Source organism: Neovison vison, chromosome 6 (assembly GCF_020171115.1).
Source record: "Neovison vison isolate M4711 chromosome 6, ASM_NN_V1, whole genome shotgun sequence".
In the NCBI taxonomy this organism is placed as follows: Eukaryota; Metazoa; Chordata; class Mammalia; order Carnivora; family Mustelidae; genus Neogale; species Neogale vison.
The window spans coordinates 144945254-144962188 of record NC_058096.1 but is presented as its reverse complement, the minus strand read 5'-3'; the positions used below and the strand labels follow the sequence as shown (position 1 = coordinate 144962188).

The following is a 16935-nucleotide window of genomic DNA, read 5'->3' as shown; positions in this document are numbered from 1 at the left end:
TGGGGGGGGAGGCAAGTTTCACCTTGAAAGTGAAATTTTGTTATTTTTATTTCTCTTCATTAATACCTCACACCTTGCTGGGCTCCCCAGTTTATACACTTGGATAGCCTAATAGTAGCTGTCAGCATTAATAAATCTCTCTTTTAAAATATCAATTCTGTGACAGTTCATGTGTGTGTGTACAGTGGAGTAAAAATTCCATACTTTCTTCCTCAACATGAATAGTTTCCTCAGGTGGTATATTTATGATGAAAAATAAAATAAGGTTGCTGAGTACTTTCGTGGACCAACAGTCCAAGCTGGCCATCTTCAAGTGCTCTTCCAGCTCTTTCAAAGGAAAGATGTTCTACACTTTCCGTTATTCTTATTGACCTTCCCAAGTGTGATTTTTATCTTTGTAGTTGCTTCCTGCTACATTTTAAAAGCTGCCCATCATTCTGGATTCTATGGGTAGATGCCCAAACTCCTGTCCTTCTGTCTTTTTTTTTTTTTTTTTTTCTCTCTCTCTCTCTCTCCCTTGCAGGTAAAATTAGTATTTTCAAAAGAACCTTCAAAGCCATTGGCTCCACGAATTCTACCAAACCCACTGGCAGCTGCAGCCGCTGCTGCCGCAGTGGCCGTGAACTCCCCCTTCAGTCTCCGAACTGCTCCAGCGGCCACACTGTTCCAGACCTCGGCACTCCCGCCAGCACTCCTGCGGCCAGCTCCCGGACCTATTCGGACCGCCCACACTCCTGTGCTGTTTGCTCCTTACTGAGTTCCAAATGGGAGTACTTGTACTGCAATAATTTTTCAAAAAACAAACAAAAAACAACAACAACAACAAAAAAACAAAAGAGAACTATGCAGTGTTTATTTATAGTTTAAAGTCTATCTGAAGAGCCAGGACTTTTGATAGTGAATCGAAAAGATTATTAAAAAAAAAAAAAAAAAAAAAAGAGGGAGGCTTAAGGGTGGGAGGGGTGGGTGATATTTTCTCCAAATTAAAGCATTCCTCTTGAACACTGATTGTTTTAGAAGTGATCTCCAGCATTGACTTGTAGTGGTATCTAGAATTTCTGAAGCCTTTGTGACTGTGCTTTTGGGCACCTATTTCCCTCTGCATTGTCTTTCCTGCTTTATGAAACAGCTATACATTGTAAGGGCATTAACTGGTTCCAGTGTATATATATAAAAATTTACTCTGTAGATTAAGATAATATGAAAAAAGAAAAACAAAAAACAAAACAAAAAAGAAAAACAAAAACAAAAGCAACACTGTGAATAGTAGTACCCGTGCTGGTCCTCTTGCTATGACAGCAATTACTGGGTATTTATCCCAACAAAAGTAGATACAGTAGATGTCTTGTAAACAATAGTGCTGTGTCTCAATCTATGCCACTAGGTTATAAAGAATTGCAAAAGGTAGAATGAACAACTATTTCATGCCGGTAAGCAGCCAAATGATACACAAACACCAGAGGGTTCTGCGGAGGTCTTCCTGGTCCATATTCTCTCCCCCATCCAGACTGTAGGTAACTTTAAGTTGAGGACAAGACAGCACGGCTTAAGCATAGAGGTGGGGGAGATATTAATAAAGGTCATTTCTTACAAAGTACTTTTTCCTCCCCCTGAAGCAGTGTTGCTAGAAAGAGGGAAAGAAAGCTTTGTAATGAAACTATATCTGAAAACAGGTAAACCCGTGCATTGTGGGTGTTTAGAAAGAAATCAGTACAACTGTTCTGTTTAGTGGATAAGAAATGATCGTAACCTAAGATGATTGTGCAAAGTAAAGATTTTTCATGTTAGTACATATCCAAAAAAAAAAAAAACACAAAAAACAGAGAATATTGCATCCCTGCAATATCCCCTTTATATCATACCAGTAAGGTTATCTCTTAGGCAAAGGTTTCTGCTTTGAACATGATGATAGATGTTAGCTATTGTGGGCTTTTTCTTGTTTCTTTTTTAGATTTCCTACTGACATGATATGAACAATTAATATATACTTAAACGCTAGTAAAACAAGAAAAATGAATCTGAGGTGATTGCAGACCTAGGATATAGTGTTGGAAAAATTCTGGTAAGGTGCACTTGACCATGATTTCACTAGTGGAGTTATGAAATACTGGCAGCCTTTGATAGTCACCAAAAGGCTGAAAGGAGTTGATGTTTTACCTTTAAAACAAGATTTATCAGGGGTATATATAAATATATGTATATTGTATATATGTTAGAAAGATTAAGAGAATAACTTATAAAAAGAAATTCTATATAAAATAATTATATAACCATCCCATGTTACATGTTATCATTAAGTTGGTAACAAATGGCATAAAAATAGCTGTGCCTTTAATTTGTGATAAAGGCTATTTGCTTTTTCCCATAGAAAGCTAATGTATACCTATCACTATGATGGGATTCGATGCAGCCAGTCTGTTGCATTAAGAACAAGGACACTTAAACTTAAAACAATGTTAAAACATGTATAAATCAACCCTACATGATTTAGGTTTAGAGGAAAAAAAATATTTTTGAAAAGGTTTTGTAAAGACTATTTAAATCTATAGGGAAGGGCTAGGTATGGCCTTCCTGAAACTGCTCTTATCTAAACTGTAGTAACCTTTTTGAGAGGTACAAAGATTCCAGATGAAACCATTTGAGAGATAGGTATATAGCATTTGTCATTTTATATTTGAGAAACACCCATAGCGTGCTTGGTGCTCAACATCGAACATGGTCTTTGGAGTTCTCCACCATCCAGCTATAGACATTTGTCATATAAACATATCTTTAAAACAGTTGGCTTTATACATCTTTTGTTAAACAATCAACAAAATAAGGAAGGAAGGAAGGATAGAAGGAAGGAAGAAAAGGGAAGATGGCAGGTAGATAAGCTAGACAAAAGACAAAAGTTATTTCATTGGTCTTTGGTAAAAAGAATTTCAAACCACACATCTCTGGTTAAACACGTTAGTTAGTATTAAAATTTGTTTTTTGAAAGTACCCGGTGATTTATGTTTACCAATGCCTCTACTCTCTGGTCTTAGCAAGTGCTTCCTTTTTTTCCACACACACCCCCTACTGGTTCAGCCAGCTAGAAAGTCACTCATGAGTTTGTTGTTCGGGGCTCTGTCTATATCCCGTGTGACCAGCTTCTAAAGGATTTGAACTTTAGTTGCCTTGTTCTGGTTTGTTAAATAGTTTGATCTTTCACTGTAACTTAGCCTGAATCCTTATCCAACAACCTTTACACCTGATAAAACCTCTTTCTGTTGGAGAACTTAATGTTAATTGATGCACTCTCACTACTCCGTGCTTTTGCTGTTCTTCCCCATTTTCACCAAAGTGAATCAGCCAGTCCACTAGAAGTCAGGGCCTTTGGGATGCAAAGAGTCCTGGATCACAAGGTGTTACTAACTTTAATGATTTGCTGGGAACAAACAAATCAGCCATATTTTCTCCATCAGCCATATGAGAAAACTCAGAAATACCTAAATCCCTTCTGCCTCACTTCGCTATGGAACCATTTTTGTTTAAATGGTCTCTTAAATTGGAGTTGTAATCATCAGTTGTCTTTTCCTCACTACCTAATAAAGGATGAAGCCTAACTATGGAACTTACAGTGGACTTTCTGTGAATTGCTTCCCTCCACTCTACGTTATTTATCAATACCAGATCAACATCCGTTACGGTTCAGACTGCTATAAAGCCCTATCCTTTCCCTTAGGGAACTTTTTTCATGAATAAAGATCAATAATTCAGATGGGTCAGCACCGATGCTCTGAAAATCCCGAAGGGTGGTCTGACTTTATGGTTATATATCCCTTCCCACGCATCACACCCATGGCAAAGAAGTGATAGGGAAAGCATCTCCGATTTCATTTGAAACAGATATAAATGCATTGCAAGAGCCAGATGCCTCTGGAAAAAGCATTGTTGCCCCTCATCCGCATCATCCAGACAAATGGGAAACAGTCGTTGGGGAGGTACTGTATTTCTCTCTTGAGAAAACAGGTGATTACACATGACAAATTGCTCCTATCACTGGTCCTAATCTTTGAAGAGTGGTGGTTCTATTCACATAAGCAAACACAGTTGGCTTTTGGCAATTTATGTCATCCCTGCCTCATCTGTAACGATTGCAATCTTAAGGAACTATTAGGCTTTCCTTCACTTATTGCAATAATTCATGCCATTATCATCAGAGCTATAATTTGGTTTTTTTTTTGAAAGGTGCTACGTATTTTACTGCCAGAGAACTATTTAACGAAGAGAGTGTTCATACTCACTTGCAAATTAAAAGACCAGGAAATCATAAAGTGAAAAAAATAATAGACAACAAGGCTTTTGAAAATAGGATTATTCAAATTTATTGTGGATGTTCCCATGTAAGTTTCTAAAGCACAGGACCAATACATAGCACACGTGGCATTAAATTTCACCTAGGATTAAATTTTAAATACTTTGACCCCATACCCATGTGATGGTCAACTTTCCTGAAGAAATCAGATCACAAAGCTAAATGATTCAAGTGGTGTAGAGGCCTCTTCCTTCAAATACAAATTAATATAGAGGACTACTTTTCTATACATTAGCATGGATGACATTATAGTAATAACTATTTATATAAGGGAAAGCATCATAAAGTGGTGGGGGGAAAATGAGCTGAAAGAAGTCCAATTGTATTGTAGACTTTATCTCTGACCAGCAGGGTAATAATTAGTCGACTAATGCTTTGTCCTCAATTTTTTTGTCAGTAATATGCCTGAGCTGGTTTACTATATCAGCATTAAAAGACCACTTCTCTCATCCTGTCAAAAATAAAATTGCTTTCTTGTCATGAACCATGGAGCTACTTAAATATTTGCAAATGTCCGGAGGTGTGTTCTGTATTTCCCTCCCTCCTGAGTATATACCACACTGTAGGCCTCTCCTCTAATCAATCAGAATGTAGACTTCAACTATTATCAGAGGAGTTGCTAATTCACACTGGACTTTTCACAAAGTCATAAAGGATTCACTGTGTCTCTTTTCTCAATCTAGAACATCATAATTTTTGATCAAAGCAAACTCCAAAAGGAATTTGTTCGTGTGAGTATGGAAGGGAGCGACAACTAAATGCCTCATCTTTATTTCGTTTGTTGTGTTTTCCGTCTTCAGCAGAAAGGGTCTCCCCATCACTAATTCTACCCTGGGTTTGCATGTGTTTTAACTAATGGGCATTTTACTAAGACCACTTTGTCCACAGTCAAAGGGTATCAGTGATGCTCTCATCATTGTTACAGCAAGAATTATTTGAGCTGCGTCCTGACAGTGAATGTTTTCCATATGATTTCTGTAGGTTTTCACTAAAAGGGTGGATTTATTTCTAGAGTATCTCTTTGGCACTTTCAATGGCATGCTTTAATAATGACAGAGGCTACCACCAGGAAGTGAAATGGATCACTTATAAGACACATCTTCCTTGTCTACTTAGTAGGTCTACTTACTAGTTCTGAGAGTGGTGTCAGGGCTTTCAATGAAAGATGATATGTTGATATATCATCCTCAGTTGGCCTACAGGGTTGTTACTTTCAGGAATGGGGTTATAGCTTACCAGAATTATGAAAGTTAATGGAAGGCAAGTTCAGCCCTGGAAAAACCTCCTATGTGCTACTCTCTTTAGAAGTCCAAGCAGGTTACAAAACATCACAGGGTTTGAAGAATTCCTTGGCTTCCCCAGGTGTGAAAGGACCAAGAACTACCTTCAGTCTGATCACCTTTTTCCTGTTTGCAATGACAGAAAGCCATCTGTCTTAGGTGGTCAAGTTGACTCTACAAATGGCCAAAATGCATTTCAGGTCAAACCTGATGATTAATATGCATGATCTAGTGGAATATCTTTGAGTTTGGTCAAGTTTTCTAAAACCACCAAGAATGGAGTCGTGTTCTTTTCATGACTGGTATGTCAACTCTAAAAGTAATTTCCAAAGAGAAGGGCTAAAATGGTTTATAAGAAAAAGAGTTGAACTAAAAATGAGTACCTGAACAATGAATAATTCTAAGGTTTATGTGTGGGTTTATATACACATGAAGTGATAGAGAATTCATCCTTTTATGAGGCCATGGAAATACCTTTTTTTCCCCCCAATGATCAAGTTGGTTTCATTTTAAGAAGAGAAACTCTATTTTCACATTTTGGAATCTTAATAAACAGGGCATTGGAGAAGTTGACAAGTAGATATAACGTCAAGGTACTATGCTCTCTACTAACATCATTATGCTATAAGATTGAGTTGGATAATGCAATTGTAACATTTCATACAAGCTACTGACTTCCAATATAGAAGTTGAACCTTTATCAAATCTTCTTTAAACCCAGGTACTGTGCAAGACATGGTAAAACAGGGCTAAAGAAAATTAGCAAGGAGCTAGTCCTGTATTGGGGGCCTAGATTGTATTTTTTTTTTCAGGAAACAAAATTTGTTAAAGTCATTTGGCCATTTGATTATCTAAATCTAGTAAGATATAAATCTACTGGGACGCGTGTTATGGCATCTTTAAGCCATGGTAGAAATGAATGGAATTTTATTAACTAAAAATAACAATGTGGGTTTTATTGGATACTTCTCAACTCAATTTAAAATATATCATTGTATAATTTCAGCATAGGACACCAGGGCGAGACAAGGCTAATATTGGGTAAAGACCTTCCACTAAATGTTTTGTGTCTATCATGACCGTGAGTTAATATTGTTAGGTACAGAAAGGAAATAAAGGTCTTGAGATTCTGGAAAGTTTAGCTTTCATGAAATAGTCAAGAAGAATTTCCTGGGATGACCTCTGTTTTTTAAAGTGATTATGGGGGAAAAAAAAATGTGTGGAAGTGGTGGATTTTGCGGAAAAGCCTTGCCGCAAAGGGATCTAGGCATAAGATTGATCATCACAGAACAGTAGGCATGTTTTCTGGCTTCAACACAAAATATCTATGAGGAAACTGGGCCAACTTGCTTGGCATTTTGATGACTTGCTTCTGAAAAAAAAATTAAGAGTAACAATGTGACTATAAAGTTATGCTGAAAAAAAGTAAAAGCTGAATTTAGTAAACGCAAGTCACTTGCCTCTCAAAATTGGTTCCAAAATCTAAGCCTAATTTCTATAAATTTCAGTAAAGTTGTTTTAAAATACATCTTCTACTGACAGTGTTCATATTCCTACATATTTAAAGTAGAACTGATCTGATGCCAAACCGATGTCATTTGTAGCTATGTTAGACCCTCAATTTTGTCCTGAAAAAAAAAAAAAAGTAAATTATTTTATTTAAGATATCTAGTCTTAAACACACATGGAACTCTGTGCTAAGAATATTGTTTTTCCTGAGAAATTTGTTGGTCAGTTTTTCTTCCTTTTATCAGTCAAAATATTATGTCAGTTCAACTAAGGTTTCCTTACATATAGTCCATCATTTCTGCTAATAATATTTAATTTACTGGAATTTCACAATTACTTTTAAATTGCCTCCTAAGAGGTCAAAGAAAAATTTATTATTAGCTGATATATGATGAGACATTCAACTCTCATGCAAACTGGAGTATTGGTGATTTTTAAGTAGTTTTTCTTAATAATAGAGTGTTAAACAGACTCTATCAAATAAATGGAGTGATGACTATGCCTATTTACTGACAGCCAATTCGAGCCTTAGTCTCAGGTTCTAAAAATAGCTAATCCACATGCATTTAGTGACCACAAACTGAAGGCAGTATTTGTTTTTGACAACCAGACTTCTGATTGGAATCTTTGGCATTAACATTCAAAAAAAATTGAATAAAATTTTGAAATTTTAAAAATAGGTTATGGCTTGTCCTACTTTTCTGTAACCTTGCGAAAAAAGTACTTAGGGGAAAAAATATGTGATTTGTTTTTCGCCTTCTACTCTCATAGTTTAGAAAATACAGGCAGGCCTTTGTCCACTATCAACCACTTGGCAAAAGGTTTGAAGAAGTTCTACCCAATGACAATAATACCTCATATTTGAAAGAGCATTACCACAAACACCGAAGAGGTACAATATACATAGCTTTCTTGATTTTACAAAAAAATAAAAATAAAAGAGACAAACCAGGGATCAAAGAAATTGCCCTACCTATAATCACACAGATAAGGTTCTCAGCTAAAATACTATTGTGATGATGTACAACTAGCATGTTCCTTCACCTATACCTTTGGGATCTTAACTTCAGCAGCGGAAGCCAAAATGCTCAGGATGCAAATTTGTGTCACCTTATAGCCCATATGTTCAGCAACTCACTTTGCTCTTTTCATTTTGCCAAATCATGCTGAATAACTCATAATAAGAGGTTCTAGATGTCCCCACGTGGACTTGGACCGTTGAGATGAAATTTTTTGTGTGTTTTATATTTCAGTACTTGAGTTATGATTATTTGTGTTGTTGTTATTGTTTATTTTAGTTGAAGCCTCAAAGAACTCCCCCTTGTGTGCCAGTAAAGTCTTCAGTTGAAATTAAAGAAATCAGGGCAATTCACATAATTTGTATCATGCCATTCTTCTGTTTTAAGTCATGTAAAAAAATCTCTCCATATACCATTAATTTCCCCAATGTGAAGCAAAGCTGCTATCAATTTTATTGACTCAGAAATGTAAAATGTAGAACATTTTATCCTGTCTCTGGTCCTGTACTAAGTTAAACTTTCAGCTGTGAACAAATTAATCTTTATTTTTATCAGGAATTCTTTAAGAACTCCTCAGTTTCAATAAAAGAAAGACACTAGTAATACTTTTATGAGATGAAATCTCCCTGGTTCCTTTAGCAGCCCTAGAAATGTCCTTAGCCATTATCTCCTCTCTCCTCAACAATATCAAAATTATCCCGGTACAAAATATTTCAGATGGTTTCAGGAAATTGGGACATTTAAGTCCTTAGTCTTCACTTAGTTCATGAAATAAAGGTGGTTGCTTATTTTCCTCTCATCCACAAATAATCCATAGGTAATGTATCCAATTTAGGACAGATTTTTCTTTCTTAGTTAAGTTTTAAGGCTCTTTGGAAGAGGAATATTAGAAGAAATTCAGAGTGCATCCTATAGGTTCTACTCTACTTATTTGTAATAGATTACCGTTCAGAGAAATACAAAACGAAACAAAAAACTGCATAACATGATAGTTCCAAGCATCAGCTATCAGCAAGTCACAAACATGTGTCTCATGACCGTTTCTCAAAAGAAATGTTTGAGGGGGTGGGGAAAACAAAATATTTGGTTTTTGTCCCTCTCTGAATGTTACCTATTCCATTGGCTCCTCTTTCTCTCTTGTTTGAAGGACAGAAGTTCTTATCTTTAAACTGACTTCTTAGTACATTTCATTTAAGTATAAGGCAGAAAAATCATTTTATTTGTAACATTGAAACCTGTGGTTTGCCTTTGCTGAAATAAAATTTTAGTGCAGACAAGAGGTTGCAAGATAATGGTCCATGTCTCCATAGGGTTGAAAAAGTTTTTTGCCTGAACAGTATTTTTTAATTAGCTCTCAAACATCTCCCGAAAAGCTTTTTTTTTTTTTTTTTTAAATTGGAAATTCTGATTTCTTTTAACAAACCAGGAAAATCTGAGAGCCATACTGCTGCATTCCCACTAGGCTACTATGATCTGCAATTGTACTGACTGCCCCCTTTGGACAAAGTGGAGTTTTGCAATTGATTATGATGTACACTGGGAGACCATAGTAACTGTTTTCTGCCAGGCCACTGTAAACATTTGGTTTGCAAACTCCAGCATAGCTTATTGATTCTCAATCACCACCTACACTTTCGCTAGCTAGTTTTCAGCATTCTCTTCAACCCTGTACCTTCTCCCTCAATTTGTCATTTCTGGGTTTATCTTGTAATGCTTTTGATTCTCATTGTAGACAAGTGGTTTCTTAAGGATTAATATTTTGCAAGCATCAATTCCAGTAAAGACTCCCTTCACTAGACTATGATGCTGGGAGCATGTGGGATTTTCCAGAGTTGGCACCCAGGAAAGAACTGATTCAGGCAACGAGTGGGTGACTGCATTCAAGAAAAGGATTCTGCCATTTTCTTCACATTTCTCTAAAGGATGGTTTGGCTCCAGCTAACAGCAGAAATCGGATTTTAGGAAGAGACACCAAGCATATTTCATATAAAACAATTCCTTATTTCTTCTACTCTTTCCTCAAGTAAAATATGAAGAAAAATTCAGAAATAATGTTTCTGAGCATACCTTTGCTGAATAAATTTTTGTTTTTTGTTTTTTTGTTTGTTTGTTTTTTAGGGCCATAGACAACTTTCTCACAAAGGCATATAGACTATCAGATAATTAATTTGAAAAAAAAGCCAAAGTATTTTTATGAACTTTGAAATAATCCTCATAATATCCTCCATTTAGGATGAACATTCAAAATGTTGAAGAAACCATGGCATGCAAAATATCTATCCTTAAATTCTGCCTGACCCATTGCCATTAACATCAACGTCTACAAGTCTTAAGTTGTTAATTATCTAATTGCAAAGATCTCTTCATGTTGTTTTGCTTAGAAATAAAAACAACAATAACAATAATCACAAAACATGGCTGATCATGTTTCTGTTGAGTGCTCCAAGCAGGAACCCAAGCTAAAAGTAGATTTGGAAACTTGACTAATGTACAACTTCACATTTTTCAAAGTGTGTAATCCAGGCATTGTGAATAATTTCAGGCCAAGTCCTAGGAAATTGCTCATGGTCTTTCTAAACATAGACAGGGAATTGTTATGCTGAAGCTAAAACCAAATGTCAGCTAAGGTCTGATGCTGGGGAAAACAATTAGAACCTTACTGAATTACCCTCCTGTTAAAGAGTTCACCTTCAAAAGCTAATTATCAGTTTATCATGTTTTATTCATTAACCAGAATTATTTTCGAGAGTGTCAGAGCATTTCAGGTGGGCTGGGTTGGGTTATAATGGGAAGGACTACATAAACATACCCTCTGCGAGTGTGTGATTTCTTTAGATGCAGCGCCTAATGGGAGCAAAATGCTCTACAGGACAGGAGAAAAGGAAGCCTATTTTGGCCACTGTTTCCTTTAGTCTGGATTTCCTCAAGGTAAGAAATTGGGTGGGCAGGGGGGCACAATTGCCAACAACAGCTGGTATAAAAACGGTTTTGTCAGATTTATGAAGAAAAGCCCAGTTTAAGCCAACTCACTGCCACTGTACACTTAGGTAGATAAATTTCCCAGGGCTGCTGAACTAAATTACCAGATACTCTGATGGCTTAAAACAACAGAATTTCATTCTCTTAAAGTTCTAGGGGCTAGAAATCCAAAATTAAGGTGCTGGCAGAATTGATTTCCTCCACCGGGCTAAGAGGAATGAACTGTTTTGTCTTTTGTGACTTCTTCTAATTTCTGGTGGTGGCTGGCAGTCTTCAGTTTGTTCACGCGCACCCCCATCTCTCCTTTCGTTTTGCACTGGGGTTCGCTCTGTGTGTCTTCACAGCACCTTCCTTACAGGCTTGTCTCTCTCTCTCTCTCTCTCTCTTTTTTTTTTTTTTTTTTTACGAGGATACCAGTCATGTTGGACTTAGGATGCGCTCTCCTCCAGTATGGTGTCATCTTAATTAATTATATCTACAAAGATCCTATTTCCAAATGTGACCTTATTCTCAGGTTCTGGAGGTAGGACTTCAACATACCTTTTTGGGGAGAGTGATCAACCCACTTTAGGCTTACCTTACCCTTCCCAGAAAACTTCTACCCACGATTTGTACCCTTCAAATCGGGTTATTTCTTTAAGGGGTTATTTCTAGCCTTAGGATTTTCCTAGTTCTTGAGCCGAACAAGTACATCTAAGGCCTCCACTTCTGTCCTCAAAGTTCAGAGTGGTACACAAGCAGGACAGGACCCTGAAACCTATCCACAATGGGTCCTTTAGAATCAGAGCCTGAGATGAGATTCACCTGAAAGTTGTTTTTTTACTGAAGGAGTGCTCTCAGGAGCAGAGAATAAGGGAAGAAGGGTAGGGCTGGAGGGGAAAGCTAAGGACAGGCTTTAGCCTAAATATTTAGCTTAAATATTTATATTTAGGTATAAATATTTTCAATAATTCTTTAAGATGTTATTTATCATTAATATAATTCAAGGATAAGGTATTACAGGGGCAGGTATGGTCAGAAAGAATTGCTGAGCTGAGTACAAAAAAGATGGCTAGTATCAGTTCTTTGGACCATTGGCAAGTCTTGGCTATCTTCAAGTAAACTGATTAGAAATCCCAATTTGCCTGGAATATTTGCATTTTATACTAGTTGCACAGGTGTAATCATTAATAGTGCTCCATTGCAAGCTCCATGTCCCGGTGTGGCCAATAACTGCATGAACAATCTGTTTCAATCCTGGTTTTCCCAATTTTTAAAGTCAGTGGGTTGAAATAGGTGATATACAAGGACCCTTCCAATAATAAAAATCTCTGCATAGTGCCTTGTGTTTAATAAAACACATTTCTTTTTGGTAAGGGGGAGGTAACTAAAGTATATTCAGTGCCAGGCTCTATGCTAAATTCTATACTTCTGGTTTTTAAATTGTATCCTCACAATGGTCACAAGGGCAAAAAGTTACTATCCCCATGTTACCAATGTAAAATAAGTAAGATCAGAGAAGTCAAGCACCTGCCCCAACATAAATAGTAAGTAATCTTTGAAGATAATATTTAGATGAAGAACTCCAATTCCTAATTTTTTTTCTACATGCACTGCGAAATGTTTCATCAGGCTCTTTGAGAAGAAAATAACAAAACTTCATAGAACTGAGCTGAAGAATAAATAACCAGAAATCATTTGTACTACAGGCTGAAGGTCACAGCTTTTAATTAAATTTGTTGAGGAATAATAATGTTGACTGTGATCACCAAGATAATGATGATGATGGTGCTGATGTCTCTGAGCTCGTTTCAGACTCAGAGCCCTTCCCTGATCAGTGTCTTTCCTTTTACAGTGAAGTGATCTAAGATGTTCAGACCAAAGTGCAAAATCTGTGACCAGCCACCAACCTTTTCACGGCTCTTGGCAGTACTTGTTATATTCGAACCTCAAATGCCTTTTATTTAGTCTCCAGTGTGCTATAGTCACTTTAATACAGCAGTAAGATTGATGTTAGAAAGGTCATCAATTACACAGTAGCAACAAGAGGCCTTTCTAAACTTGATGAAGTCCTTAGCAGCAGTCAGAAATCATGGAATGCCAGGATTTCTCCAGGAGGCATTTTGCCTGTCCCCACCATCTCTAAGCAAGGGTCCAACCACTGAGACGTGTGACAGGAAATGGACCTTTTAAATACAGTAGAAAAAATTACAAGGCCAAGTCTGATTTTCTGATGGCACCCTGAAGTCTCTGAGGGCTCAAATATCTCTGTCATTTACTGAAGGATAACTTTATAATCCACAGTGTGTCCGAGACTAATTGCCTTCTAATTTTTGGTGTAAGAATGCCTATGTATCTTAGGACCTTGGGTAATGACATAAGGGTCAAGAGATCATTTCTGTAATTTTTCAGTTTTCGAAGCATTTAAAACAAATTATATCAGCTATTAAACAACTAGAGGCCCCCAAGCAGTGTTTGCTCAAGTGTGGTACAGAGATCACCCCCATCAGAATCATCAGGAAAGCACATTATGCAAATTCTTGGGCCCTACCTGAGAGAGAATCAAGATCTTTGAAGAAGTTGCTCTACCTGTTTCCAGCTCTCATGCTGATTCTTTGTACACTAAACCACTGTCTGAAAGAGCTACACATTCTGACATTCTTTAGTCACCCTCCTTTATGATCTCTGGTATGATAAATAACGCGGGAGTAGTGTCACCGCTGTGACGAGACTCTTTCCCAACAGAATTTTTCCACATTGGTATAAATCTTCCATGGATGCCAGTTTATGTGATTACATAGCTGAGGTACATTCTAGAGAGATTACATGCCCCAAATATCATTGCATTCCACTTCAGGGACAAGCCACACACAAAGTATTGCAAGCTCCAAATCCAAACGGTACTCTGGGCACCTACGCCAAGAGCCCTTGCCTCCCACTATGCTGGAGAGTCTTGCAACTTCAGGTGCCAGTGGACAGCAAGCAATACAAGGACTATCTTCACTTGGGTGGGAACCTGAGCCTCCGTTCCAACCACGCATAACTGAAACTACATAGTATGTTTCTGTAAGCCATTCTTTGCGATCACGTTTAGCCTCATAAGCTTGGGTAGATTCTGTTCTACAAATACCCAATAGCTCCTGTCCAGCCACTTATTTCATAATGAGGTCACTCGTGTCATTGCTACCTTAATCAATTTACCCAACTGGGGCTATTTACAAGCTATATGAGCTTGGGCCACTTATAGAATTACTCTGTGCTTAAGTTTCCCCACTTGATAAATGGGTAAACTAACATCATCATGCTCTTGTGTCCATGAAGGAACCTAACATAAGTGAAGTGCTTAAAACAGCCCCTGGGACATAATAACCACAATATAAATATTACCATTATTATTATTATTATTCTATATGCTTTGTACACAAGCAACAGTTCCTAAATCAAAACATATTTCCAGGGAGCAACAGACATTTTGTACTCATGATCATATGTATGTGTGTTTCTGATAAATCATCTCTTGATTTGAACATTAGTGTTACAGAGGAAATGTGTATCCACAGGTTTATGTGCACAAGAAGGTCTTCAATAATTTTTATTTAAAAACAAAAATAAGTTTTCAAGTATACAGAGGTTCTTAGACTTAGAAATAAGAGTTGCCATTTATTGAGTATGTGTAATTGACCAGACCATTTATTTACATAATCTTATTTAAGTTTTCTGAAAAGCCTTTCAGATAAATTTTATTAGGCCCAATTTATGCAAGAGGTAGTCTTTGATAAGAAGTTAAGCAATAAGAGCAAGGCCAAACAGCAAGTAGGTACTGTTATAGGTATTTAAATCCAAGTCTTTTTGTTTTTAATCCAGTTGCTTCTTTTAGTCAAATTAATCATCTCTTAAATCAATGAAAGTTTGATTATTGAGTCTTCAAGGTAGTGATGCCAATATTTCTACTATTAAGTCTTGTCATTTAATTCATCCAGTCATCCAACCAACCCACAAATATGTCTTTCTTTCTTTTTTAATCAACATATAATATATTAACCCCAGGGAGACAGGTCTGTGAATCACCAGGTTTATACACTTCATAGCACTCACCATAGCACATACCCTCCCCAATGTCCATAACCCAACCACCCACTCCATACTCTCCTCCTCCCCCCAGCAACTCTCAGTTCGTTTTGTGAGATTAAGAGTCTCTTATGGTTTGTCTCCCTCCCAATCCCATCTTGTTTCATTTATTCTTCTCCTACACCTCAAACCCCCAACATTGCCTCTCAACTTCCTCATATCAGGGAGATCATATGATAATTGTCTTTCTCCAATTGACTTATTTCGCTAAGCATAATACCCTCTAGTTCCATCTACGTTGTTGCAAATGGCAAGATTTCATTTCTTTTGATGGCTGCATAGTATTCCATTGTGTGTGTGTACATATATGTATATATATACATATAAATATATATCACATATTCTTTATCCATTCATCTGTTGATGGGCATCTAGGTTTTTTCCATAGTTTGGCTATTGTGGACATTGCTGCTATAAACATTGGGGTGCACATGCCCTTCAAATCACTACATTTGTATCTTCAGCCACAAACATTTCTTGAAACAATTTCCTAAACAATTTGGAATAACAACAACAACAAACCTCTAAACATAGCATCTGTCTTGAGAAGTTTACGCTATAGAAAGTAAATGAACATGCAGACAAATAAATGTAGATTATGTCAGCAGGATACATAAAATGTTACACAAATCCGAAGAGAGTACCTAACTACTAGGGGAAAAGGAAATGGGAGGTCAGAGAAAGCTTGCAGCTGAGAGAGAACCTCAGAATGGTGAAAGATGAGCCATGTCTAGAGCCAAACAGGAAGGGATGCCATGAATTTTCTAAATGATGAAGTTCTTGTTTATGAAGACTGGACAGGTATTTTTCCCACAAGTAGAGATTTTTGTATACGAGAAGTCTTTGGCTTATGTTAGACTACTCACTGTAAACCATGGAGGACAGAAGTGGGGTACAGCAAAGTATGAGTGAAAAATTTAATAGAGATTATTTGGAAGTTAGCCTGATTTCCTTGGTTCAGTTGCATAATTCCTCATATAATTATGTATGCAAAAATTGTATAATGTTCTGTCCTGTAGCTTTTTTTTTGTTGTTGTTACTCCATTTCACTTTACCCTTCCCCCCTAAATGACAACGAGGAGCACTCAAGGTATGAGCTGACTGGAAATGAAATCAGAACATTCCCTTTGCCAAGTCAGTGTTCTAGGGGTAGATACGGAAATGATATCTGATAGAGATTCATCCTTTTAAATCAACCTGTCATCTTTGACATTGTTTCTCTAATAACTCTGGAGAATTTTGAAAAACAGTGTTTTACCGTCCCCTGAAAACCAAGGTATTTTCCACTTGTGATAATAATTTACAGAGGGGGAAGAAAGTTTGTGTGGTTTTTAGATTCAACACAGGAAGAGCAGAACATCAAGTGCTATTCAGACTGAGAGACAAGAACCTGAAATCTCTCCTCAGTGAATAAAGTTATTTGGAGAACCATTTATTTATTTAAAATGTGCATGTTGCTATGATACAAATTTGCAAAAGGCATATAACTTCTCTAAAGATGCTGATTCCTGAAAGGCAGTCCCAGGCATTGTGGGTGTAAGGTAATATGAGCTGCCAAGCTGGAACCCCCATCCCCACTGGGGCAGAGTAAATTTGGACACACATGCCCCTCTCTTGCTGGCAAAGAAGGACACAGAACTGACTCCTCTCAGAGAGACTCAGAGAGTCTGAGAATTCTCTCAAGAGAATAGGCTGAGAA

The 16935-nt window shown here is 37.0% G+C and overlaps 1 protein-coding gene across 2 annotated transcripts in view; it reads left to right on the top strand.

The window, feature by feature from the left end:
* ZNF385D (zinc finger protein 385D) overlaps positions 1-3602 on the top strand; it is a 297961-nt gene extending 294359 nt beyond the window's left edge. For both annotated transcript variants that reach the window (XM_044252540.1, XM_044252541.1), the window contains one exon: positions 524-3602. In XM_044252540.1, coding sequence (XP_044108475.1) covers positions 524-757 — 234 coding nt within the window. In that variant the 3' untranslated portion in view covers positions 758-3602. The remainder of the gene's footprint in view (positions 1-523) is intronic.
* Positions 3603-16935: the final 13333 nt, after the last annotated feature.